The following is a 27707-nucleotide window of genomic DNA, read 5'->3' as shown; positions in this document are numbered from 1 at the left end:
ACGACGAACCCGGATGCTTGCTTGATTTATAGGACAGATAGTGGGCTGCCTTTCCAATAGCCATAACAAACAAGAATATCCTTTTATTAAACATTCACCGAGAAAGTAAGTATATTACATTTAAGATATATAATAAAATAGTAAGCCATTACCATTGCTATATCTTACCATGTATATCTACCAGGTGAATAAATTAATAATATATACCTAATAGATTTTAATATGATGTCATCATCATCATCATTATCAACCCATATTCGGCTCACTGCTGAGCTCGAGTTTCCTTTCAGAATGAGAGGGGTTAAGCCAATAGTCCACCACGCTGGCCCAATGCGGATTGGCAAACTTCACACACGCAGAGAATTAATAAAATTCTCTGGTGTGCAGATTTCCTCACGATGTTTTCCTTCACCGTTTGAGACACGTGATATTTAATTTCTTAAAATGCTCACTACTGAAATGTTGGAGGTGCATGCCTCGGACATGCCACACCCTCTGGAATCAGCGGCAGAGGTCGTATCCACTGGGCTATCATGGCTTCTTTATACTTTTAATAAAACAGTTATGTTATTAAAGTTAAAGAAGCTCCCACTTCTGAATTAACTGCATGTAGATAAGCCCTTAGTGAAACAAAAGCTAAACGCTCTCTTATTAATTCTCTGTGCACGCGTCAGGACCCATCCACTTCCCGGCCGCCCACGCGTGTATGGTTGTAATGCGAAAATGTTTTTGTTAAAGGATCAAACGCTTCATATCTATTATTAGCTTGAAAAACAATACGACACAAATTAATAATACTAGCCACTTTCCCAACGAGAAGTTAATTTTGTCCCAGTATCTTTTATTTAGAGCAATGTTCGGTTCTTTCATAGTTTATGACTTCAGAGTTCAATGTCACGTCATTTCTCAGTAATGTTTTCTACCTAATTATAACTATTTATTAATCAGTTTCTACCTAATTAATATTATCGTTGTTCGTTGAGCGAAACCAAATCACACTTCGGTATTTTACATGAAACAATTGCCACTTTTTTTGAAAATGACTAACTCCTGCTATGTATCTACGAGTATATACGCGTACTAGAAAATTTTGCAGCATGTTGGGATTGAAGCCAGGGTCTATAGGATTTAATTTCACCAGAAAACCGTTAAGTTAAAAAGGGTTATTTAAAACACTTGATCAAATGTCCTTGACTCCATATCAGCTGCGAATGTCCACAAGGTTTGCAGAGATGAAAATGTTTTTCCAGTTGCACCGGATCTCATCTTTTCACGGTTTCAAGTAGGTACTCACAAGGTCTGTTCCTCATTATTAGAAACAGAAAGAAGGAAATTAATAATTACTATGCATCCTAAGCAGAAGAACTGCTAAGATGTGGAACCTTCCGGCATCTGTGTTTCCTGACACGTATAATTTGAGCACCTTCAAGGCAAGAGTTAATCTTTTAAGCAAGCGCGCTTTATCTTAGATCTCATATTGCTTTTCATAACGCATGATTGTAGTCAAGCAAGCCTATCCTACTTAGAAAAAAGTTTGATAAATTGGGTCCCTACTCATTATAATACGAGTAGATAGTTACGAGTAGGAAATAAAATAATAGTCACGACTGGACTTAAAATGCCATAAAATACTGCCTTGCTCTCAGAGTTACATTACAAGTCGATAGATAGAACCACAAACGGTTAGCAATATAGGTATCCACTATCCAGTTCTAGACCTGTCTGGGTACAGTTATATGAACGTCCTTTTATGGCTCAACATTTACTTCCTATGTAAACCCTTTATTAAACCAGATGAAATCAGACGTTTATTGTTCCTAGATCTCTACTTAATTTTAATGCCCTGTTTTTGTTAAGCTACGATATGCTATAAAACAACAGCCAAGTGCAATTAAGACTTGGGCACGAAGAGTTCCATTTACCCATAAAAACTGCAAAAAAATCACGTTTGTTGAGAGTTGGGAGGTATAGGAACCCCCTTAAATATTCATTTTATTCTGTTTTTTACTATCTTTTGTTAAAGCGGCAATAAAAATTAATAGGTACCTAATCTATGACAATTTGAACTAACTGTCTAACTATCACGGTTCATGATCATGAGATACAATAAGAGTCCTGTTTTATCCTTTGGCTATGGAACCCTAAAAAATCATAATAAAGCAAAGTTAAAAATACCCTCAACTCGGCAGCGTCGTTGGGGGCAAAATATGTTGTAATGAGCTTCGTGTCAAGTAGTGATGATGACAGATGAATAAGTTTAGTGAATACAAATGAGCTTTACATTTGCTTCACTTGTATATGGGCTTATTTACATGTTTCTCAGAGTTAGGTTGATGACATTTGCGATGCAGAGGTTGCAATTTGAAACTGGTTGTAATGCTCCCGTATAAATTTAACATAACGTGCACAATGTAGATGTGTATGTAGAAATGTACATATATGTAGCAGATTTGCTTTTGGTTTTAGATAAGACAGTGGAGAGTTTTGCGATCGATAATAATTTGGTAAAAACTAGCGGACGCCCGCGTAAATTCAGTTTCACAAATCTCGCGTAAGCCATGGTTTTTCCGGGATAGAGTAGCCTGCTCAGGTTCATCGAATTTTACTGCCCATATTTTTTCATACTGGGGGCTATATATGAAAAATCGATGATCGATTATATATTATAAAGTTGGAGTAAACTCTAAAAATAAAGAAAAAAAATTTAAAAAAAAAGAAGTCTATGAATTCCACTATTTGACACCTACTCGACCCTGAGATTTGCACTCTTTACTTTATCTTAATAAACTACTACCCGCGAAGTTTCCGTTCCTGTGAGAATACAGGGATAAAATATAGCCTAACTATCTTATTTTAGTAATCCGTCAGACTCACTGCATGTGAAAAATATTATACTTTTGAATAACAGTAGATACCACAAACGACAGTTACAAAAACTACAGTTACCTACACTTGCCTCTTAACATTTTTTATTTTCATCCAAACAGCTTATAAAAACGGCGGTTTACAGTAAAATTCTATGAGTAAAATACATACCCACGGCCACCTAGATAAACTATTTTTATGTAGGTATCTAGTAGGTATCTACCTATATTTTTTTTAGGTAAGGTTTGATGTAAGTACAGACCACCTACTAAAGTAATCCTCTTTAGGTATCCGTGGTTTGATGTATCTATGGTATGTTATCAGATAGTGCTTATACTAGCAAACGCCTGCGATTACGCCTAGAAAGCTTTACCAACCTCCTCATTATCCGATTTTAATGAAACTGCAGATTTAAGCCTAGTACATGTTTACATGAGTATCAGCGGCGAAGAGCCCATACAGGCCGATTCCAGCCGGGTTACCTTTTAAAAATCCATACAACATTATATTCATTATTGTATAAATGTATGATAAACCTGAGTTTGCATCAAGCAGTATGAATTTAATTTTCTTTGGGACGGCTTGAATTCGTCAAATTCCATTCTTCGCCAGCGATAGGTATAACTGTTAAGTTCGCTTTTACAATAAGAATAATAAAGAGAACTAGTGCCCGCGATTCAATCTGCCCATCAGGACTCGAACCTAGGCCTTACGATCCGTAGCCCCACAATCACTGCACCAACGTGACAGTGTAATTTTTTTGGGACAGATGTGATTAATTTTTTGACATGCATTCATGCATTATAAATTACGGCATTTAAATCCACCAGCCACATTTAAAGTAATTCAACAATAAGTAAACAAACTAATACAAGATGTCGCTGTTGGCACTCGCAATAAAAGGCGACCTCTGTGGGATAATCTTGAAACTACGCTGTATATTCACAGTACCTTTTCGACGTACATTTATATAATTTTCTACAAAAACTCGAAACTACAAGAGCAGGTACTGAGTTCACAAGACAATGCATTAAACTTAGTGCTTTCGTTGCTCAACAGATGGCAGCACTTGTGTTTATGCATAACTGATAAAACACGAAACTATATCACCCGCGTGGTTCCAGTTCCCGTAGGAATACAGGATAAAATATAGCGTATAGCACTCGGGAATAGTGTAGCTTCCCAACAGTGAAAGAATTTTTCAAATCGGTTCTGTAGTTCCAGAGCTTATACAAAACATACAAACAAACAATCAAATATTTCCTCTTTATAATATTAGTATAGATTAATTTGGTCTTTATAGAAACAGTTAATAATTAAAATTGAAGAAAACTAAAAACAGGGTGAAAATGTGAAATCAATAGGAATCTTCCTTAATTAGTGCGACCTACTAATTACATACTAGCGGGAAGATAACAATCCAGCCCACCCGTTGCGGGGGTTTTGAGTGTCCCAAGCTACCGGTGGTCAGGGCTCCAGAGTGAGGAACCTCCTCACAATATTTATCTACCCAAGTATTTATCTATTGCAACACCAGCATTCAATCAATAACACAGTTGCTAGGATAATAATGTAAACAAAACAAAGATCTTTGTCACACTCTTTGTCAGTTATTTCCCATCAATAAATCCAAAAATCTTTCTCAAGTGCATCTTTGGATACTTACAAGCAGTATCATGCATCTTAACAAGTTAAAAATATTAATAATTGGACCATCTGAAGTAAAGTATCCTATCTACTTATTAACCTAGACATCTAGGAATTTATCTGTTGGTATACGACTCATCCAGTTTGATGAGATCCCTAAATTTAAGGCCCGTGGCATTTTGCCAGCCATGCCGCCACCGATTGAGAAGTTAAGCATAAGTCATCCGAAAATCCTCAGTGCTTTAATACGTAAGGGTTTCGAAAAGTGCGTTACCAGTGTTTACTTAGGGTTCATTTACACGAGCGCCAACTCTACCGACTGCAGTCGACTGCCGTTGGCTTGTAAATGAACACTTACGGATCCGAGACCTGGTTTCTAACTATCTATGGCACATATAAAAAGGCTCATGACATAGTTCAGCGCGTCGCGAAGCTGAAGTGACAATTGGCAGGGCACATAGTTGAGAGATAAGAACCGATGGACGTTGGGATCCAAAGGTGACGGAAAGCGTAGTGTTGATCGACCCCTCCACTAGGTGGACCGAAGACATCAAGCGGGTTGCAGGGTTGCAGGCTGGATGCTGGCGGCTCTGGACCATTTTGTTTGGAAATCCATGCAAGATGCCGGCTGTAGACGCCCATCGGCTGTTAATGATGATGATGATGGTGATGATGAATCTAACATGAAAAGTTTATAATGTATTTAAAAGTTTATAATGAATTCGCCACGTGCCTCAAATAGTATATGAAGTTACGCCATTATACGTAATCGTTCACTGAAGCCAGTTATAACTTACATTATGTTTCAGAGTGGAAAGACTACTATATCCAATTTCCTATCAGAATCCACAAGCATAGAAGAAATAAGTGTAGCCAGACCAACGCAAGGTGTAAGGATTGTTGAGTTTGAGCTCTCGCATTTAAACGTCAATGATAAACAAGTTAAAGTTGACATCGAAATGTGGGACTGCAGTGGTGACCATAAGTAAGTAATCCATAACCATTCAAAAAAAACATCACCTACTAAATATGAGCTATCATGATGATCCTTGCAAGTGGTGATATCATCAATCATCTATTACGTATATTAAATTCACATTCAATTATTGTTTGTTACCACTCCTCCGAAACAGCTAGACGATTTTTATGACATTTTGTATGCATATCTGGTAGATCTGAGAATCGGCCAAAATATATTTTTCGTACCCCTAAAAGTGGGTGGTCCACCCCAAATTTTTTATAAGGCAAAACTAAGTTTGGTCAGCTAGTTTTATACTAATACTAGCGGATGCCCGCGACTTCGTCCGCGTAAAACTCGATGTAAACTTTCAACTACCGCTACCCTACCCCTACCCTACCCCTACCCTACCCTACCCTACCCCTACCCTACCCCTACCCTGCCCCTACCCTACCCCTACCCTACCCCTACCCTACCCCTACCCTACCCCTACCCCTACCCTACCCCTACCCTACCCTACCCCAACCCTACCCTACCCTACCCCTACCCTACCCCTACCTTACCCTACCCCTACCCTACCACTACCCTACCCCTACCCCGTTTTCTAATTATTATTAATATGAACTTTATACAATAACAATAAAGCTCAAATTGACTACGTTTTAGTTACAAATCATTTGTATGGGAAAAAGAAAAGGGCTATTTTAGGGTTTTTGCCAAAAAATTAAAGTTTATAATTAACAAATAAAAAATAGGGGTTGATCGTAGAGGGGTGAAAAATTGAAAGTATTATGAGATTTTTTATTGTAAGTCATCAAAAAATAAAAAAAAAAATTACCAAAAAAAATTATAGTTTTTAATTAACAAATAAAATATAAGGGTTGATCGTAGAGGGGTGAAAATTTAGGGATGTATGTATTTTTGTATGCTGTGTCATAAAAAAATAAAAACAAAAAATTTTGCCTAAAAAATAAAAAAAAAAATTTAGGGGTGGACTACCCTTAACATTTAGGGGGATGAAAAATAGATGTTGGCAGATTCTCCACCCTAGCCGACAATCACGCTAAGGATCACAAAAATCGGTCGAGCCGTTTCGGAGGAGTTCAAGTTCGAACACCGCGACACGAGAATTTTATATATTAGATTATAAAGAGGAAAGATATGATTGTTTACATTGAATATGCTGTGAAACTACTAATATTTGAAAAATTCTTTCACTGTTGGGAAGCTACACTATTTACGTGTGCTTTAGGCCATATTTTATCCTCATATTCCTACGGGAACGGGAACCACGCGGCGTCTGCTAGTTATAAATAAAATTAAAGTTTTTATTTTATCCCGGAAACACCATGGTTCCCGAAGAATTTGTAAAAGCTGAATTTCACGCGGACGATGTTGCGGTCGCTATTCTCCGCGCCACGACAAGACCCGCGGCTAAAACCTGAACTAAAATTATTATTATTTTTTTCGTGTTGAGTAAGTGACGATGGCTCTATGTGGGACCACTGCGGCGTCACCGGGGGGTTTGGGCGAGCGCAGAAGCATCGCCTGATGAGACCCGAAGGCTTAAATATAGATAAAGGACGGAACGACTCTCTAAGGGCGTCTCCTATAAGACTCGGAGCTCGGCTTAGAGGCCCATTCGGGAGGATCTAAAATTAACAGCGCCTTACACAAATAACATTAAGACAGACAAATGAAAATAAGTGCCATTAGACATTAGCGCCGCGTCTCCGGGACTTGTTTCGTGGCGTGGATTCTAGTTATGTAATATTTTAAGAATATAGTTCATAGGGTTCCGTAGAACAGTGTCAAACTGTCAATTTATTTATCAGGTTCGAGTCGTGTTGGCCATCCCTTCGTCTCGGCGTCCAAGGAGTCATATTAGTGTGTTCACCTAACACTATCAATGTAGCTGCGAGGGAAATGGAACTACTGTATAATTACTTTGTGAGCCAAGCGAAACTGTCTGCCAAGCAATGCGTGGTATTTTACAACTGCGAAGATGATCAAGATACCTTAGACTCTTTAAGTCTGTGTATGTACCTACCTATATTTGCATTTTAATAAGATTGTGTTATTTTAGATGCAGGTGAAGCATGATTGACGGTTTAATTAATATTTAATTATAATATGACTTTTTTCATTGAGAAAGAATATAATAGGGAACCTAAAATAACTTATACTAATAACTACACAAATCATGCCCACGTGAAATGGTGGAAAGAATACTGGCTGCATTTTCGCGTTGGAAAGCCAGGTTCATTATATGATTTCTCTGCTTAAAATTAAGTTGTGCTTTATAATGTTTTGGAATAATCAATTTTATTCGTAAACAGATCAGCAGGGTTATTATGTAACTCGGTGTACCATTCAAACAATCAGTCACTACATCGTTTTTCATCGTATTTTCAATCATCTAACATTGTTTTTTCAACGAAATGACATAGTTATCGTCATTTTACGTACAATGCGCATTAGTATAGTAGTGGTAGTAGCAAATAGTAAATTTATTTTAACGAAAAACCGGTATTTACGTAATTTCGTTAAAATAATCATGTTAGATGATCACAAAAACAAAAACTCACTGCCACTTTATGTGAAATGGCGCAGTCAATGTTATTTCGGTGAAATAACTATGTTAAATTATAACAAAAACAAAAATACGATGAAAATGAAGTAGTAACTCATTGTTTGAATGGTACACTGAGATACATAATAAGGCCGCAGATCATATTAAGAATTTAAACAAGCATATTATGTAGGAATCTGATATAATATTTTTACCTGATAAGAAATATCATTATGTTATTTATGAATTATAAAAGAAATCACGTAAATTTTCTATACAAAAAAAATTAGAAATCGCGAAACATATTCTAAAATAAGACAATCTATCAATTTATACTAGTAACAATTAATGTTTTTACTGAAGTTATTATAAACAATTATAGTTATTTTTATTTTTTGCAGCTCCCACGTTTTCGAAAGTATCACAAGTAGCTGTTAATTTAAAAACTGGAGGGAATCGACTAAAAATCGACTTTTCTAATTACGTCACATCCATATTACAGACAATAAAGTCAATGTAATCTAATTAATCAAGTTTTATTACAGTAACTAAATAATTCTTACCGGCATGTAATACTTACCTATTTTTATAGTTTTAACATACAAGCTGAAAAACATTCATTCATTTTTTCGCCTGTAACATGGTTAAGGTACATATTATTCTTTCCTTTATATGAAAAATAGATCACTTGCTGCTGTAACTGGAAAATAGAGGTGTGAAAAGTTGTAAAATTAAGACAGTTTATTTATTAAAGATATATTTATTTTTAAATCGAATAGGCTTGAATGAATACAACTTTCACCTAAATTACATTAAAAAAAGGAAGTCTATTTTTTCTATACAACAAAAGATTATCTATTAATGTTACGAATTGTATTATTGCTTGCGACTTTACTTGACTTCTCTAAAGATAACGACAAATCTACACTTACTGCTTCTAGCTTTATAAAACTGAATTATAATATCTTAAAATATTTAATGAGTTATATGCAATCACTAAGTAACAATTAGTGTCTGCATTTATAACTAAATATTGCATTAATTACATTATTGATTAGTAATCACAAAATTCATGATAATTTGATCACGATAATACCTACATATAAACACAAAAACTCCATTATAAACCTGCACTCAGTCTTAAAACATTTGGCTCGTATAATGAGTACTTGATACAATGAACTTTATAGCAATCCATTTGTTGCTTTTTTATATAACGAAAGGATTTACGTCCACACTACACAGATATTTACACTATATTTATGACCTTGTAAATAATGTCTTAATCTATCGGGTTAAAATAAATTATAAAAAAATTATCTTCATAAGCCTGATACTAAAAATTATCACCTCAATTACTCCTTGTGGTATTTGGAAGGGTTTTTTTGTAACTATAATTAAAATTTACCTATATGCAACAGTTAATTCCTATCATTTTTCCAATTACCACGGTCATTGAAATTTTTTCGATCTCTGTGACCCCTCCCAGAGCCTCCGCGGTTCCACCGGTCATTCCCGCGACCGCGGTGTCCACCTCTATTAGGATATCTCTGAAAGTTTTGATCACCTTCCATATTATAATTAAAATCACCTTGAGGACCGTTAAATCCCATATTCCCAAAATTTGTGGGACCTCCAAATTTGTTACTGTTATTAAAATTATGAGGCATGTTCGGTGCAATACCTAAAAGACCCGGAGTAGGGCCACCTCTTGGATCGGGTATCCCCTGATTAAAACCACGTAAATGATTCATTTGATTCCCATGATGACCCATAGGTTGCATGTTCATCATATTCATATTATCCATTGAGCCCGGACCTCCCTGCATATTGTTATTGACAGCAAACGGATTTGCATTCTGATTGAAATTAGGAGGTGTTTTTAATAAAGCCTCTTTGGGTTTTGGTAAATACGAAAACTCTCCATTTTCTCCCAGCGTAATTCCTAAATTATTAAAAATACTACATAATATGTTATTATTTTGAATTGGTGTAACATCAAGTTTTTTACCAGGCGTCTGATCTTGTTGAAACTGTTTTATCATTTGAGTTATGGGTGCTAAGTTTTGATTAACAAAAATTTTGTGTGTAGAGCTTAAATCTTTGTACCAACTAGAATTTTGCAAAATGATTTGTATATCTAAAGAATTACTTTTCTGTTCTTGATGGGGAGGATCAATTTGACCTACTACATCTTTTGGTTTCCTACGAGGGTCAATTCGTGGACCCGAATTTACTGGTTTAGTAGGCTTTTCACTATCACTGTTAGATTCCTCAACCGAAAGCCTAAAAACCTTTCTTAATCTAGGATCTGTCAAAGCTTGTGATTTCGCTGTGCTATTTCTGATATCAGTGTAATCCGGTCGTGGAATATGTACTAAACTTAATTTGTATTGAATTGGGGGGTGACTATTAATAGAACCATTAATTTCAGACGCTGGTGTGTAATTAGACATTGCTTTGAAAGGTAAAGCTAACCGCAAATCGATATCACCGCTTGTGTTTTGCCTCAAATCCGTATCCCCAAAGCTTGGCGTATAATCTGTTAGTCGTAAATCTACATCAGTCCTTCTACGTCCGTCAGTTGGTTCACCATCTACACATTCATAAATTGATACACGTGGTTTTTTGTTAGGGGGCGATTTCATTATCTTTTCACTGGTACGAACTGGAGATCTTCTGGATCGAGGATCTCGCGATATATTATGCTCTATTTGCTCTCCAGTGTTCGATTTGTTATCTTGTAAATTATTTTTCATCGTATTCAACAATTTTGTGACTTCTTCACTTATATCAATTTTGGAAAGATCACCAAGTTTACTTAAAACTGCTGATGGTTCTATGGCATGAGGTGCAGGTGGAGACATCAATAAAGCTTTCTGTGGCAAAGGACTAGAGATCTTCTTTTTATTTCCCTTCTCTTCATCGCTGGAATACCATTTTTCATCTATTAATAAATTATTATCTTCATCATCATCAGTAGTAGAGCGACGATGTCTTTTTTCTGCATTTTTGAAAATTGGTTCTGGCTGCAAGAAACGTATATCAGTATCGCCTTCATTGTGTAGTAAATGTTCTTCTATATCAGGTTGACGACAAGTAGAATTTGAGTCTGCGAATGGGAGCACTCGGTGATCAACATCTTTAACTTCATTTAGGTTATTCCCTTTTTCATTGTCTAAGCCTTCGTTTGAAATATCAATATTTTCTTTATCTTTTGATGCAAATTTGAGCGCATCTTTTGTATATTGATCGATATCAATCATATCCTTACTACTTGCATCCCTTTTCAAGGGCTTACTCGTAGAAGAATCATCATTTATACCAACAGCTATATTTGGCAGAAAACGCATGTCGATATCTTGTTCAGGTAGTTCTGATGACATTGCCAAACTATTACTTGGTGCTGCTGGTGGAACTCGTAAATCTAAATCTTTCGCAGTGTTAGATCCTAGATATTGAGCCTGTTGATCTACACTATTAATTAAACCGAATTTTTGTATGCTCATTGTATTCAATTGAATTTCGGTTATTTGTTTTAATGATATCCCAATACTGTTTAACTGTAAAACTGTCAATTGACCTAATTGATCAAGATTTTCAATACCCATTTTAGAAAGATCCGAAATTTGTCTTGGAGTTAAAACACCGTTTAAATTTTTGATACATAAAACATTACTGGTGCCTACGTTACTATTAGGAGATAAGTTTGAACTTTGATCATCATTTTGCCATCGTGATTGGCGCACTTTCGGCGAAACTTTATTTTGTCGGTCGCTATGAAACTGATTACTTTGAACTGAATCAAAATTATTTGATGGGTTTGGTATGTTAAAATCGAAAAGTGAAGGTATATTCCTCGTTTGTCCATCCGTGTTTTCAGAAAATTGCTGTATTAGTTTAGATTGTGTGGTTTGAATCATTTTCATTGCTCCTTCTCTATTTAATCTAGGGAAATCACCTAAAATCTCTTTAGGAGCAGATTCTATATGCTTTAGTAAAATATTTTTTAGGCCCTCATTTAAAGGTTTACCATGTGCGAATTTGCATTCCTCTTTATAAATACAAGGAAGCCCAGTATGGTAGTATTTACACGGAAAATCAGCGTGCATATATAAACATTTATCTCTTTTCGCACAGCAGTCCATAAGATAGAATTTACACAATTCCATTTTTCGTGGAGGCTGGGCATCATGCGAATAAATACAGTCATCACCTTTATGACATTTCCCTTGCATAAAATATAAACAAACGCCGTCAGGATCTTGCATTGGGTGATTACCACGTCTTCTTTCGTTTTTATTTTTATTTCTATCACGCTGAGGTCTGTGTCGTTGTCGATGCGTCGAATGTCCTCTTGAATCATGACTGCTGTCAGATTCGTAAGAATCCTTATCTTCATCCTGATACATTTCTTGTGGAGATTGCCTCTGTACAGGTGATGCTCCCCTAACGCACATCATTTCACTTTCATCCATTTCATCCGAATAATCTTGCTTTTTGCGTTTTTTACTTTGTCCTTCCTTTCCATCATATTTCTTTCTTTTCTTATGTTTACGTCGCTCCTCGAAATCTTCATCATTTTGCGCTTCATTAACATCTGTTTTGTTTAAAGCTTTTCGTATAGCTTTTTCAACACTACCAGCGAAATCTTCATCTGTTGAATTGACGAACTTACGACTTTTTTTATTTTTGTCTTTAAGCTTTTGTTCGCTTTTATGTGATTTAGATTTCTTTTTCTTACCTGATTTTGAAAAGTAAACATTTTCAACCTCTGTATCTTCTTTATCAAGCGCTTCGTCTCCTACAGGGGCTCCCTCTACACTTTTTTCTTCATTTTGAACTTCATTGAATTCCTCACCATCACTTTCAATTTCACCGTCTTCCAAGTCTTCTATATTAGTAGTTGGTTCTGCCATTTTGAAATTATCACTGAAATTGAGATATCACAAAATTAATCAATGACCTGTACAAAATCTTTTAGAAAAGTTATCTTAAAGTTAACGTTAACTCTGAAGCTACTGAACCGATTTTTAAAATTCTTTAACCACTAGAAAACCACTTTATTGGTGAGTGTCTATTTTATCCCCGTATTCTCGTGAGAACAGAAACTACGTGGTGGAACCACGGAGCGTCTGCTAGTAATATATAAGTTTATTTTTGAAAAGCATTTATGTTTTACTGTAAACGATTGCTACAAGCTATCTTAGCTTCCTATTTTTATATTAATACCTTTTCCATGCAGCGCACTGATGATTCTTAAATTCTAATTATTCAACAAATCTATATACCAATATGTATGGGGCCGTCTACAAGTATCAATGAAAATAATTAAGGTAAACGTTGGTAATTGTTATGTGTGACGTAGGTATTCCACAAATGTGTTTATTACTAATTTAAATAGGATTTTTACGATAGCTTGGGATCTAATTTAACATTTAAATCGCGTTTCATCTAATTCCGTGCAGTAAATCGTTGTTGACCATATAGGTACTCTAATGAATTTTAATATTTTGGAAGATTATTTAGATTTTAAATAAATCTACCTAATCGGAAGAAGCAGAACAATACGTTTTATGAAATATTTAACAGACCTCATTAAACACCAAAATGATAGTACATTTTACTGTTACTAAAAAGCTAAAGATAACGTCGGCGTCGTACCGTATGTGTCTCTGATGGGTTCGATTAAAGTATAGTGTCAACTAGATAAAAAATTCCGTGTTAATTTAAGCAAGATCTCTTATTTCTGCCAAAATTTCATTTGTTTGCCACCAAGCACCGACTTCGCTCGCTTCGATATATTTTATCACGGACTTTAAAAAAGGAGGAGCATTTCATATTTCCTTATACCTCAGTAATTTATTAACCATTATTTAAATTTAATTAGTACTTCTTTTTTGTTTGAAAGGGTATACTTTCAAATCGGTGCCATATAATTTTCACAAAAATCGGTTTATAAATCAAAATACTTAACTGAAATACGTTCTATCGAAGAGCGTATGGTCTTTTGTTTACAGTGTTATTACAATGGTCCCAATTAACTTACCTTCCGATTTTTCAACATCTGATGAGAAAGCTAGAAGGTATGACAGGTGACTTGGAAATTATTGAAATTAAAGCTTTAGTTAAAGCAGTAAAATAATGATGGGACAAGGTGATTAAAGTCGAAAAATAAAATCTTTTAAAAAAAATCAACGGGTTTCACAAATATGTAAAATATCAAAATGCGTTAAAGTTAACATTATATTCAATGATCCCAATCTACTGATCGACTTGAAGACTGGCGAAAAACAAAATGAAACTTGGCTATTTGGCTTGGGGCCGCCTTCAAACCGATCAGTAGATAGGACATAGTTACAATATTATGATTTATCGCTTTTTGGTGTAGTACATAATTGTATTTTAGGCAACCGTTTAAGTTTCTCTAGCGATTTCATCTTTGTGTTTTACGAAGTCGCTTTTTGTTGTAAAAAAAAATATATTTTCCGTATTATGGTATGTTTCAGAATCACTTGACTGCCAAGAAGTCTCTACCAACAATTTCAACTTTTTTATTAGACGATGATGAAAGCGGAGGGTAGATACATTAACCTACCTACATAGAAGGTTCTACAATTAATCTACTTTTCACTGGAAAACAAAAATACGCAAGTTCATAACCGATTTATGTGAACATTCTATGGGGCCAATTTGAAAAGCTACCTATTCTACCTTTTCAAATATAAAAATCAAAATATACGTAAAATCAATATAAAACGTAGTTAAGTATACATATGACGAAAAAACATGAAAAACTTCCTCCTAAATTGAAATTGGTTAATAAAAATAGAGAATGACCATTGTTTAAATCGCTACGAAAAGTAAAGAAACAGACAATTAATTTATAAATCTTCAACGATCTCTATGTACCTACGTGTGTATGTCTTCCTACCAAACCTACGAAATCAAATACCTAGTTTTTAAGTTTTGTACAATTTGGAGTTGAGACTTGAGACGTAAAAACACAGTGAAGTGAACCATGACCTATATCATTATGTAGGTAGGTAATACATACCTACATAGCATTATAACTAGGTACATGAGCAAAGTATAATTTTATCTTTAATACCTACCTACGCATTTTGCCCTTGCGATTAAGATTTTATTGATTTTTTTTTTTCATTTTAATTTATTATTAGGAAGGGCGTTCAATATTTTTTTTTTTATAAATGAGTCTGTACGTAACCTAGATAAGTTTAGAGCTAACTTTCACAAGCATTATTTTTTTCAGTAAGCACCTAATTAAATATCGGTGTAGATATAAAGTTTTATCGTTTTTACAATAAAATAATTCAATATTTGCATTTCTGCAAGTTCGTCACTAACATATTGATCGCGGGTTATTTCGCAAATTCGTCATAATATTCAATGGCTATGACGCATGTCACTCAGTTGGCAACGTCGCAGTTCGCCATGTTCATATAACCCGACTAAATGTAGAAGACATCTACGATACCTTTTGTGATTACTAAAAATAGATTTAACGATTAAATTGATAGCACATGACAAAGAAATGGTATTTTCTCAAAAATATTTGCCGCTATTACACATTAATTATTATGGCAAAGTAAATAAACTTCAATGAAACTGGTGTTTTGGTCACAATCACATTCGTGAATTATACTCACACATACATGTATGCCATTTAGAAGACTGACGTGACGCCCTATATTTACATATTTAAGTATGAATAGTGAATACTAATGTTAATTTAGTTTCACGTTATCTTTTAATTTTATACAATCAGATCTACATAGTGTTTCAAGCGAGAGCAATTATACGGTCGATATTCTCTATACTATACCTAATAATCGTTGAAACAATAGAGTCGATTGTCATTGGAATAATTTCTTCCAGTAGATATCACAAATTAAAGAATAATGCGCAGTTTCGAATTCGACATGTATAGCAGGAGTCAATAGACTGACTAACTATGCATAGCCACAACTTTCAAGTAAATTATTAGATACGGACAGATATGCAAGCAGTGGGTGGCCGTTCACATTTCACAATGTCTCGCTAGTTGTGTGCTGCGCTCTCGCTTCGCCGCGATATTAAATGACGTCAACCTTCTAGAACAGCAAGATATTTGTCCTTCCTTTTTCGAGGTCACGCGTACAACGCTCACTCACACAAACACAGACTTACAACATTGGCGTATAGTGACTCGCGTTTTTAAGACTAACCTACCAAGTTAAATAGGTACTTTTTACATTTGAAAATTTAAGTTCCTTAAAAATGTAGGTAATGAAATGCTTGACATTACGAAAATAACAATGAAATTTAACAAAAGAAACTCAATAAAGACAATAATTTAGAAAGTTAAAATAAAGAAGCATAATAATTACCACCACCATAATCCCCATTAGTCTGATTAGATACCTACCTACTGAAATTTATCAATCGTTAATAAATCAAGTCATCGTTAGGAAATATTTAACAATGACAATGAAAATAGGTCATGCAAATACTATACAAATTTTTCATACATTAATATATTAAATTACGTACTTTACAAAAGAACTAAAATTTTAAAAACGGCGTCCGCCATTTTGAGAATTTTAGCCGAGTAATCGATGTAAACTGTTAAACATATCAAAATTGATTGTTCGTGAAATAGGAATCAATTTGTTGAAAAATATGTGTAGCAAGACATAATTGCACGTGTGTGACAATTTGAGCAGAAGCACTTATTGCGATATAAATATAGGGGGCACGCATTTGATTATATGGCCTAACAAAATACATAATAGTGTTACCAATCTTACATTTAAATGAACAAATCACTATGTGCGACTACTATACGCCATGTAAAGGAAATCTTTCATAGCATTGCTGCATAAAGACGGCGTAACAATTGGAATACGCAAATTATTGATTTCAAGTTCGGACGAGGACTACAGCAGCAGCGCAACAAAGGCAAAATTCTTAGTAATTTAGTTCCAATTTTCAACACGTCAGCAAACGCATCAGGCGCTGTTGTTCCTCCATTGCAGCCATGTTAAAAACCATTAAATATCCGGTCAGTGTAGTATCTTTCTTTCACCGTATTTGTATTGATACTGAGTCATAAATTAAAAGCTTTTTGATAATAAACTATGAAGTTAATGATCTTAAATTTCTGCAAATTATTCGTGCAATATAATAAATTTCTTATAAAAGTTTGTCAACATCTGTATTGCAGCGAGTTAGTGAAACAGACAATAAATGAAGCTAAGTGACTGAGATGAACAACAGAGTATATTTCATTAATTTGTACTCTATTAGTACACTTTGAATTTATGAAAAAAATACACTAGTATTACATAAATTTAATAATACAATACATATAAAATAAAAATTACAGAAATTAAAAATATTTCATTCTATCGTATTGCCTGAATTAAAGACCTAAATGAAGTCGGTTAAAAAAAAATAAAAAACGCTAGCGTCTCTGTCAATGTCATTGTCAAGTGTCAATTATTATCAAGCAAGTTTCTGATAACGAAATTACAGTCAGCGTTTTTGTAAAAACTACTAATCTTGTTTGTCTTTACTAAGACGAATTAAATTATTCTTATTTCTTAATATTATCTTACTGTCACGTTAACAGTTGCTTGTTTAAAATGTGAATAAATACAAGTTTGTGCAGTTATTTTGTTTTTCATTCATAGGTTTGAATTAAAATGTCTGACCCAAGTAATCCTTTTGCGGGTCTATTAGGAGTGTCGGGATTAAAGGCAACGAATGAAACAGAGTTTAACAGTGGCCCTATGTCATTAGATGCGAAGCAAACCCAAGAGGAACTACAGGTTCAGACAATAAACAATATAGTTGAGAATGTATTCCATTTCACTATAAATTCCAATGCTGTTGATGGTCAAACTGATACACAGTTGGTGTATCTAGAAGAACTATCACAAGCTATCAGTCCGAAAGTTCATATTGATTTAGAAGTGTTAGAACAGGCACTTTTTGAAAGACTACTTTTACAAGATGTAGAAGAAAATGTATTGCCCAAAACAACCAAAGTTTTTAAGGAACATGTCACACAGAAACAGGTGTTTTCGTATTTATTTAGCGCTGTGGAGAATCTTCAGAGTTACAGCCAAAGTAATACACAGTTCATAAAGGATGCATTGGATAAAATGAAGGAGCTAATTCTCCGAAATGCTGTGACAGCTTTAAAGCAGCCTATGCTCTTTGAGGGGCAAGATTTTGCAGTGCAGCTAGTAGAAATACTGCAACATGGTGGATCCCAAAGTTTTACATTTTTTAATGAATTAATACAAGCATTTGTTGCTGATGGTAAGTAAATTTTCATATTTTTGTTGAAATCCACAACTTGGCATATTTTGATGAGTATGCCTAACAGGCTTGCTAAGACGGCTTACAGAACAATGTTGCTCCATTCTTCAAAGATATGGATAAAAGAATTGTGGGCAGAATACTTTGATAAAAGGTCTAAAGACTTTACCTTTATGTTATAAAACAATTAAGTCAAAACCCTGCATGTAGTATTCAATGGATACTACAGGGTCACTGCAAGGAAATCTGCAAGATGGGTCAACAGGATTTATTTTAGCAGTAAGACTTTGCTCTGGACATATTCCATTAAATAGATTTGCATACACCATTAATAAAGCAACCTCTATAAACTGTCCAGATTGTAGTGTTCCTGAGGATGTGTACCACGTCTTAGTGCTATGTGTACGAAGTGAAGTACAGTTTACAGCCTGCAAAAATGCAAGATATTTATATAATACCACTTTAAAAGACAATAAAAAAAATCACAATAAAGACTAAGCTCAGAAGACAAGATATCTCCCAAAATGCAGTAAAGTTGGTCTAAGAATTTACCACCTTGAAATTTTAAATATTTTATTATTTTTTTTTTTCAGAAAGTGATGATTGTTATACACAATTAAGAGATTCTATGATACCAGTACTGAAGAAAATTCACACTGATGTAAACAAATCAAATTTAATTAATTTACCTATATACATTTTGCCATCAATACAATTCTTCGCAGGTAAGTGTATGCTCTTTTGCATTTTATGGCCAACTTGGCTAATTTTGACCAAAATCAGTTCATAGCGGATGCTTAACAATAAACTACCTCCATGCCAAATTTGATCTTTGTATGTCAACTGGTTTAAGTAAGCTGTAAGTGATGAGACCTTTCAATCCTATATACATGGTTACAAAAAAAATATCTTCTTTTGCAGGGAATTCACATTTAGCACCAATATTGATGGAAGCATGTGAACCAAAGATTGAGACAAATGGAAAACTGTACCAGGATTCTGTAATTGGTGCTCTATTGAGCTTGTCCGTTTTACCTCGGAATGCAACCGGATTGCCTGAATATTTTGATAATCCTATGGACCAGGTATTGTATTAAATTTTGAAATTATTATAAATGCTTTATATCCTGTATTTTATTTGTATTGTCAGTTATAAAAATACTAGGAGACGCCTTTCAGTTCAAGGGTTCATGTAGCTGCATAGAAGAGTAACAAACATCCAAACAAAAATACATCCATACAAACTTTCACATCTATAATATTAATAGGATTATGTAAGATTTTGGTCTGCCTGTCTGTGCCTTTTTCATAAGAATGCATTTAAAGCATGGAATGCATCAGTGGCGTGCACAGTGTTTTCATCTGGGGTATGCATTATACATACAATTTGTATAAAATGGTAAATTCCTTCTCCAACGCAGCTTCGTAATGATTTCACAGGGTAGGCAGTGCATTTTTATATCTATGAAGTGCAGGACACTGGAATGCATGTTGCAGTAACATGTACCAATGCCATGAATCGGAAAATAAATAAGCTATATTAAAGTCACTGACAACTGATGTGGCAGTGAGCGGGCCATATCAGTTGCAGAACAAATGGCCGCTGGGGCAGATGTGTTCTGGAGTGGAGACCCCGTACCAACAAGCGCAGTGTTCGACGGCCTCCGTGGCGCAGTGGTATGCGCGGTGGATTCACAAAACGGAGGTCTTAGATTCGATCCCCGGCTGGGTCGATTGAGATTTTCTTAATTACCACACTACCGGCAAAGACGTACCGCCAAGCAACTTAGCCTTCCGGTACGATGCCGTGTAGAAATCGAAAGGAGTGTGGATTTTCATCCTCCTCCTAACAAGTTAGCCCGCTTCCATCTTAGATTGCATCATCACTTACCATCAGGTGAGATTGTAGTCAAGGTCTAACTTGTGAAGAATAAAAAAAAAGTGGAGCCCTCCAGCTAGATGGTCCGACGACATCAAGCAGGTAGTGGAAAGTGGCTGGATGAGGAAGGCGAAGGATCTGGTGACGCGCTGTCGAAAAGGCCTTTGTCCAGCATTGGACACAGGCTGTTTGTTGATGATGAAAGTCGCTGGATGCTGTCGGCTCTAGATTGTAAAGAAGAGTCTTTGGAAGTCCGCAAAGTCCCGTGTCCATCAGTGGACGTCCATTGCCTGTTAATGATTATTACAAAGATATTAAAGTTATGAAAAGTAACTAGCTTTTTGTTTATGCTTTAATCAGTATTTACAGTGCCAGCCACGAGATATTGTGTTTGTGAAGTTAGCAACAAATAACTGCGCATTGAATCAATAACGGTACAAACGACGCGGGCGGCTAGACGCGACCGCCTATTTATACTAAATCCGCAGCTAACTTCACAAACATAAAGATCCGTGGCAAGCACTATATTTATACTACAGCCTTTCTTGATGAGTACTGTTTACCCAAACAAATTAAAAATGAGGGTATAAATCATTTTAGTCATTATTTTTAGTCATTTTAGTCACACCTAATAATAATTATAGTTAACTTGTTCTTAAATTAATGAAAATAAATTCGATTTAAATGCTTAGAACAAATATATATGGTTAATATATTTTATTTAACATTTTATGAACAAACCATACATAATTTAAAATACATAAGTTATGAAATGACATGCATTTTCATTTCTAATTTCTTTGTTGGTAAACGATACTCATCAAGAAAGGCTGCAGTATAAATCCGCAAGTAACTTCACAAACATAAAGATCCGTGGCGAGCACTATATTTAAATGTAAAACTAATGTTTGAAAATCCTTGCCATCTTTTCTGTGTTAAGTACTTTATTACTTTTTTTTTTCAGGCTGCTACATCAATGATAGAAAATTCTATATGGAATGCCTCATCACATCTTACAAATAATTTGCACAAAATATTTTTGACTTTGCTAAAAGGTGGGCCAGCAATAAAAAATAGATTATTGTCATGGATAGGAAAGTGTTTGAAAACTAATGTTGCTAGAGGAAAGCTTTGGAATGTTCAGGTACCTTGATTGTTGTGTTTCATATCATTTCTTATTTTGCAGTGGTGTAATGAGCCCATGCCCGAATAAGGGCGGCGGCCTCCGTGGCGCAGTGTTAGACTGAGGTTCTGGGTTCGATCCCCGACTGGGCCGATTGAGGTTTTCTTAATTGGTCCAGATCTGGCTGGTGGTTTCGGCCGTTGCTAGTTACCACCTTATCGGCAAAAACGTACTGCCAAGCGATTTGCGATTTAGCGTTCGGGTACGATAGCGTGTAGAAACCGAAAGGGTCTGGATTTGCATCCTCCTCCTAACAAATTAGCCCGCTTCCATCTTAGATTGCATTATCACTTACCATCAAGTGAGATTGTAGTCAAGGGCTAACTTGTAAAGAATAACAATAAAAATAAGTACCCAGACCCGAGAAGTGTAATAACCTACTTAAAAAAAATAGTCTTTATTATCTGCCTATTTTATTGGCCAGTATTCCTTCCTCATAGGAGAGGGGATATGGAGACCCACCAGGCTGCTTCAGAGCGGTTTTTTAAGGGTTGTAGGCTTTGTGGGCTGCGGGTTGTTAAAGAAATGGTAAAAACTCTTAAATTAAATACTAAAATTAAATTACCTATAACATCATCACAGCTAATTAATTTATTCTGAATCCTTTCAATGAATTTCCCAGGTGAAACGAATTTTATCACTTTATTTACAGGGTAAGGGTTATTTTTTTTTATAATTCTTTCTTACTGCTAAGGCAAGCTTATAAATTAAATTTAGTTTACATCCATTTTCGAAACGTCAGGTAATAATAAATAATTGGTTGAAAACTTAAAATTAAAGTTACGAGGTTTCCAAATGCGCCTAGATCTGAGAAGAACCCACAACAAACTCAGCCTTGGCTAAGAGTATTGTGCTAGTTTAAAACTATGAAAAGCCAAAAAACAAACGATTAATAAAATTATTACCTTGCATTACAGGCTGCAGAAATGAGTGCATCAACATTGACTTGTGTCTCCGATGGATTTATGTTGAACCTTGGTGCGGTACTTTTGCAACTGTGTCAACCATTTTGTTCCAATGCAGATGACCCAAAGTCGTTAAAAATTGATCCTACCTATGGTGCAGTATTGGTGAGTGAAGTATAAAATTTAAAATTACTTAATTATAGAAACAAGTAGATACCTTACTTAATGTTCAGAGAAAAGTTTGAAGGTTGTTTGTAGTTGCAGTTGACTCATATTAAATTTAATATAAACAATATTAATTTCGTATAGTACATGGAATAAGGATCTGAATTAAATCGTAATTAATTAATAAAAGTTAATGATTTCTTAGAAACCAAATTTAAAAAAATAAGTATTTTATAAATTTTTCCAAACGTCAGAAAATGTTGCCCATTTTGTGACGTCACAATGTTATTTGTATTTTAGGAATAAACGTGAAACTAATAATGTTGACCAAACACTAAGCCGTTTGGTTAAGGTTTAGTGTTTACGTGACGTCATGAAACGATAAAATATAGACCACCAAGACCGACAGCCAGCCGATATTTTGACTCGTATTGTCAAAAAAATATTTAGAAAATGTTTTATGTTTTCACATCTCAAAAAAATAATTTTTTTTTTTCAATCTAGTAGAATGATAATGAACAATATAAGACCATTAAAAAATATCGACTAGCCTATTGGAAGATAGTACATTTTTCAGTGGCCCCCATCACATCCCCCCGTGTTAAAGATGATTAAAAATAAATGTCGAAAATCCTAATCCTAAAATGGTGGTGCCGGAAGTCAGAACAAACTTTTAATTGTCGACAATTGCAGAAGCAAAATAGGTCATTTATATACGGCGTTTGTGCAATTCGTTTTGTACACATATACAGATACTTTACCCGAAAACGCCGTACATTTTTCAATGTACGGCGTTATGTGAAATATAATGGTCGCAAGCCTTACTCTTCACTCGTGTACTCACCTGAAATGACAGCATAGTGCTCAGAGTTATCTTCTGATATAGTAGCAGCCTTCTAAGCATTATTCACGTTGGGTCATTTCACATGTAATTTTTGTTCAAGGGCTTGTAGTCTATTAGTGACCCTGATCTTTTATTTATAGCCGGAAGAATGTGCAGCTAAGTCGGTGCACCTCGATTGTTTGCACAGCGAGACTTGCCTGTTGCCCACACGCGAGGCTGATGACGGCCAGACCATGAAGAGGCCGACCGCTGACACCTACAGCTTCGTTACAGAGTGCTTCTTCATGACACAAAAGTGTATTGACTTGGGTGAGTTGTCTATATGATATATTTCAAACCCCTCTATTTATATTTTTTAAAAGTCTAATAAATAAATAGTCCACTAATCATTTTACATTTACAAATGTACCTTGAAATCTGAAAGATTTTCCATACAAACTTTCTACCCCTAGTTCACTTCTTTCTGATTTTATTTTAGCGACAAAAAGCATCCTATAGGTACTTAATTTTATTACTTATCAATTACTTATTAAACCTTCTTGGTACTATGGTCACAAATCGTGCCAAGATTCATTTGAATTCATTCAGTATTTTACAAAAAAGACGGACGGACAGATATACAGACAGACAAAAAATAAAGAAGGTTGAAAGTTTACATCGGTCTTCACGCAGACGAAGTGGCAGGCGTCCGCTAGTTATATTATAAGTGCGGTAAGTTAGAAATTACAGCGGAGGAGATATTGCTAGTCCGAGCCGTATGCGAGGGTTACAAGTAAACAGTGGCTTTATTAATCCTACCGCACGTTTGTCATACGACGTTTTATAAGATATTTGCTGGGAAACACACTTAGAACTCTTTCTGAAAATGAATTTGCATCTTTGCTTGTTTTACTTACTTACAATAGATAGATACCACGCAATTTGTAGGACATTGTGGATGTTAAGTTTTATAACTATTAATTAAGCAACAATAAAAAAACAGCTGGTTAGTAACAACTTTTAATAACCTCGTTATTGATCCAAGTTGGGAAGAAGGTGGTTTACCAAAAGGTGATACTATAGTACGCGCGTTAACAACTGAGTCTTAGGGCCATAAATCATTTCTCTATATCTATCTCGCTTGCACTTATGGGTCTTATGGAGCCGTCTAGTGAAGGGTGTAACAATGAAAGACATATTATCGATAAGTAAAGTTTATTATCGTATCTTGTTCACAAAATTAAAAAAATTAACAATATTTGATTTAATATAATACATATTTCATATTATATAATTATTAACTAAATAAAATTAATCTTCATCTGAGTCTTCATCATCAGAATCTTCGTCTTCTGCCAAATTTATTATAAGCGGCGCGTGATCTCTAATTAGAGCTTTTTGTAAATCTTTGTTTTGAAGTTCTTCGGCATGCCTAACACATTTGGCCCAGTCTTCTCGTGTGACATTTTCTATGGCTCGGTGGAGGTGATTTTCGACATCTGCTATCTTGAAGGTATTATTATTCTTCGCAACTTCTCCCTTTACTTGTGCCCAAATTAATTCTATTGGGTTATATTGACAGTGATATGGAGGGAGCCTTATTACTTCATGACCTCGTTCATTTGCCAGATGGTCTAAAGCGTAGACCTTCTGCGGGTTACTGGCTTTTACTTTTCTTATTAATTCTTCAATAATTTCGTTGCTGGAATATGGAATCTTTTTCTTTGTCAACCATTCTTGAATTTCAGCTTTCCTCGTGTTTCTTGTGGGTATCTTTTCCAACTGTATCGAATGATAGCTTGCGTTATCGACAATTATAACTGAGGGCTCTTCAAGTAGATTCAGGAATTCGGAAAACCATGCCATATATGTTTCGCCATCCATTTCTGTGTGGTAATCAGCATCCTTTGATTTCACCGCTTTAAATATTAGCTTCGCATCTGGAACGAAGCCAGTCCTTGCAGAACCCGCATGGCAAACTATTAATCTTTGGCCTTTTCCCACAGGCTGATTCTTGAAACCTCCTTCATCGTTGCTTCCAAGCCACATCCTCTTTCTTGCATGGTTTTGATTAATCCATGTTTCGTCTAGATAGAAACGTGGTCGCTGATCGTTAGTTCTTCTAAGTAAATCCAATTTCCTTAAAAAGTCCATTCTAGCACAAACAATATCAGTTCTTTCCATTAAATATTTACGTCCTTCGCTATTTTTCTTATACTGGAACCCAACCTCCTTCAGTAGTATTCTCATTGAAGTGTTGCCGCATTTAAAATCGGGTAATTGTTCACGGAATTTTTCTAAAATTTTCGCCACGGATGGATACTCTCCATTGTCATAAAATGAAGCTACAGTTCGCTTCAACACACTTTTATCAAAATCGTCAATATTAGTGACGGTTTGTGGTTTCTTAAAATTTGTTCTTGGTATACAGGTACTGCCTGATTGTGATACTTCCGTCTTGATTCGGTCCACTGTCGCTCTGCTCACACCAGAAACAAATGCGGCCATTTCACGTGGTTTGTTGAAATTTAGAGAAGCCACTTTATTCGGATCACTTTTCAATTCATTGAGAAACAGGAATACGTTGTGAATCAGTGTTCGAGCTTGAGGGCTAATATCGCCATGTAATTTCTTCAGATCAACGTTAGAAAATAAAGTATCCATAGTGCGCAACGAGTAACACATGAATGTATTTATTTAATTGCAGTAAACACATTTATAGCAAAAAAAATACGCAATGCAATTACATTAGAAACCGACCAATCAGAATCGTCCAAATCATTATTGACTCATCATTAGCACGTGCGCAGGTAGCCGTTTATCGATAATTAGGGTGCGCAGGTAGGCGCGCTGCACATTCCTATCTTTTTTGACTTTTATGACCGGACGACTCAGATGATAACGCGCATACTATAACCAGATTCTTTTTACTGTTGCTTAATTAATCGTTATACAACTAGCCACAATGTCCTAGAAAATGTAAAAATGTGCGGTACATTTTCTCGTTCCGACGCTCACAAATTTTTATGACCTGGTAACCCAGTTAGCTACCAAAATCAGCAATTTCCGTAAATAAAAAAGTTGAGCGTCTCATCAAGATGAAGCTACTCACGAAAAATTTGCTTTGATAGTAATCACTTGTAAATTTTTTCCACGGATCCCGGGCTATGAGCACTTTTCGGATTGTTTTTATGTCAGAAAAGTACTTTTTTTAAGTCTTTGCTAAGATTTAAAAAAGTACCGTTCGTTTTTGGGCGGATGATAAACCGTGCGTTTTACATTACATTGCGGCACAAGTGCGTAATGAGAAACATTACGATATTGAAGTTGGTGAAATAAGAGATACTTTACGAGCAAATGTGTTATGTTTATAAATGAACATTACAGAGGACTTATATAAATAAATACAATAAAAAAATGAAAAAAAAATCATAAATGATCCAATTTTTCGTAAAGGTTATAAATAAGAATTTAAGACCATGAGAGCATTCAGCGATCAAGCCTTAAAATGAAAATTACAGACAGTCTAACTACTTTTTGGAAATTCGCACTTACAACATTATATGCAAACAACGTAACTGAATACTCACAGTACTGGTATAGATTGTCTACTTTTGGAAAGCTTTGGATGTAAAAAAAAAAGCAGTAAGATTGGCAGGCAGCGCGTTTCTGTATAAACTGAAGGTTTGTTCTTTGGCAAAACGAATCTTTAGTTTAGTTTAATAAACGCGCTTGGTCTGTCATCTTAGCACTACATTAAGGGGCAAACTAAATGGACATCCCTAAATCGATTGAGTTCACAAGAGTGAAGGGATGACACAAGAGGGTATCAATGGAAGTAGCTTTTTTAATTCATGACAGGCGCGTGAGTTGCCGTCTTCGCCTTTGCTTTCTTCTCTCGTGATATCCCTATACCTGTAACTTAATGACGTGGTTACGATAATATAGATTTAGATTGTCTATATAATGTAATTCGAGTGGCACCATATATATAATAGATATTTTTTTTTTTTTTTTTTTTTTTATTTGTCCCCAACTTTGGGACAGGCAAAGATCGTTGACCATACAGCCTGTTCAGACGTCAATAAAGTTCTTTCTTGAGTTTGTATTTTATTAGGCATAGCCTTGTCTATCGTGTGTTATCTTATAGATTTTCTTCTATAAATATTCTTCTATTAATCTTTGAAGATTCATCTGATTGTATTAATAAGTATAAACTTTCCGATTTCCGATTGGTCCAATCCAATCTTGTAATGTCATATTTTTATCTTTAGAGTCTTATCTGTGATGTATTGTATCTTTGGGATTGGCCCATTATTTTCTCATATTTGGTAGGTATTTCCGTGATGTCAATGTCAAAGTCTAAATAGTAAATCGTAAA

The 27707-nt window shown here is 35.1% G+C and overlaps 3 protein-coding genes across 5 annotated transcripts in view; 2 read left to right on the top strand and 1 right to left on the bottom strand.

Annotated features, from left to right (window-relative positions):
* The first annotated feature begins 4456 nt into the window (after positions 1–4456).
* Positions 4457–8691, top strand: LOC112045336 (intraflagellar transport protein 22 homolog). The gene is made up of 4 exons (XM_024081493.2): positions 4457–4586; positions 5322–5497; positions 7306–7508; positions 8444–8691. The coding sequence occupies exons 1-4, from the start codon at positions 4542–4544 to the stop codon at positions 8560–8562; spliced, it is 543 nt and encodes a 180-aa protein (XP_023937261.2). The 5' UTR covers positions 4457–4541; the 3' UTR covers positions 8563–8691.
* A 91-nt stretch (positions 8692–8782) lies between these two features.
* LOC112045304 (protein suppressor of sable) lies at positions 8783–16172 on the bottom strand. Of its 3 annotated transcripts, none has more exons than XM_024081465.2 (2): positions 16154–16172; positions 8783–12974 (listed from the first exon to the last, which is right to left on the bottom strand). In XM_024081465.2, the coding sequence occupies exon 2, from the start codon at positions 12959–12961 to the stop codon at positions 9464–9466; it is 3498 nt and encodes a 1165-aa protein (XP_023937233.2). In that variant the 5' UTR covers positions 12962–12974; positions 16154–16172; the 3' UTR covers positions 8783–9463. The 3 variants fall into 3 exon arrangements, with proteins under 3 accessions (XP_023937233.2, XP_023937201.2, XP_023937210.2); XM_024081433.2 differs by lacking the exon at positions 16154–16172 and adding an exon at positions 15889–16128; XM_024081442.2 differs by lacking the exon at positions 16154–16172 and adding an exon at positions 15713–15833.
* A 1368-nt stretch (positions 16173–17540) lies between these two features.
* LOC112045297 (ubiquitin conjugation factor E4 A) overlaps positions 17541–27707 on the top strand; it is a 30737-nt gene continuing 20570 nt past the window's right edge. Inside the window, exons 1-6 of the mRNA XM_024081423.2 lie at positions 17541–18371; positions 18965–19096; positions 19293–19456; positions 21215–21394; positions 22351–22503; positions 23488–23656. Coding sequence (XP_023937191.2) covers positions 17750–18371; positions 18965–19096; positions 19293–19456; positions 21215–21394; positions 22351–22503; positions 23488–23656 — 1420 coding nt within the window. The 5' untranslated portion in view covers positions 17541–17749. The remainder of the gene's footprint in view (positions 18372–18964; positions 19097–19292; positions 19457–21214; positions 21395–22350; positions 22504–23487; positions 23657–27707) is intronic.

The sequence above is a fragment of the Bicyclus anynana genome, chromosome 14 (assembly GCF_947172395.1).
Source record: "Bicyclus anynana chromosome 14, ilBicAnyn1.1, whole genome shotgun sequence".
NCBI lineage: Eukaryota > Metazoa > Arthropoda > Insecta > Lepidoptera > Nymphalidae > Bicyclus > Bicyclus anynana.
Note: the sequence above shows the minus strand (reverse complement) of the source record. Positions and strands in the feature narration are given on the sequence as shown.

Bases quoted from the DNA above. Each gene is read 5' to 3' on its own strand.
- LOC112045336 (XM_024081493.2), top strand. From the start codon at position 4,542: ATGCATCTTAACAAGTTAAAAATATTAATAATTGGACCATCTGAA. The intron at 4,587-5,321 runs GTAAAGTATCCT...ATTATGTTTCAG, and splicing joins TAATAATTGGACCATCTGAA to AGTGGAAAGACTACTATATC. The intron at 7,509-8,443 runs GTATGTACCTAC...TATTTTTTGCAG, and splicing joins CTTAGACTCTTTAAGTCTGT to CTCCCACGTTTTCGAAAGTA.
- LOC112045304 (XM_024081433.2), bottom strand. From the start codon at position 15,923: ATGACAATCGACTCTATTGTTTCAACGATTATTAG. The intron at 12,975-15,888 runs GTATAGTATAGA...TCTCAATTTCAG, and splicing joins ATTGTTTCAACGATTATTAG to TGATAATTTCAAAATGGCAG.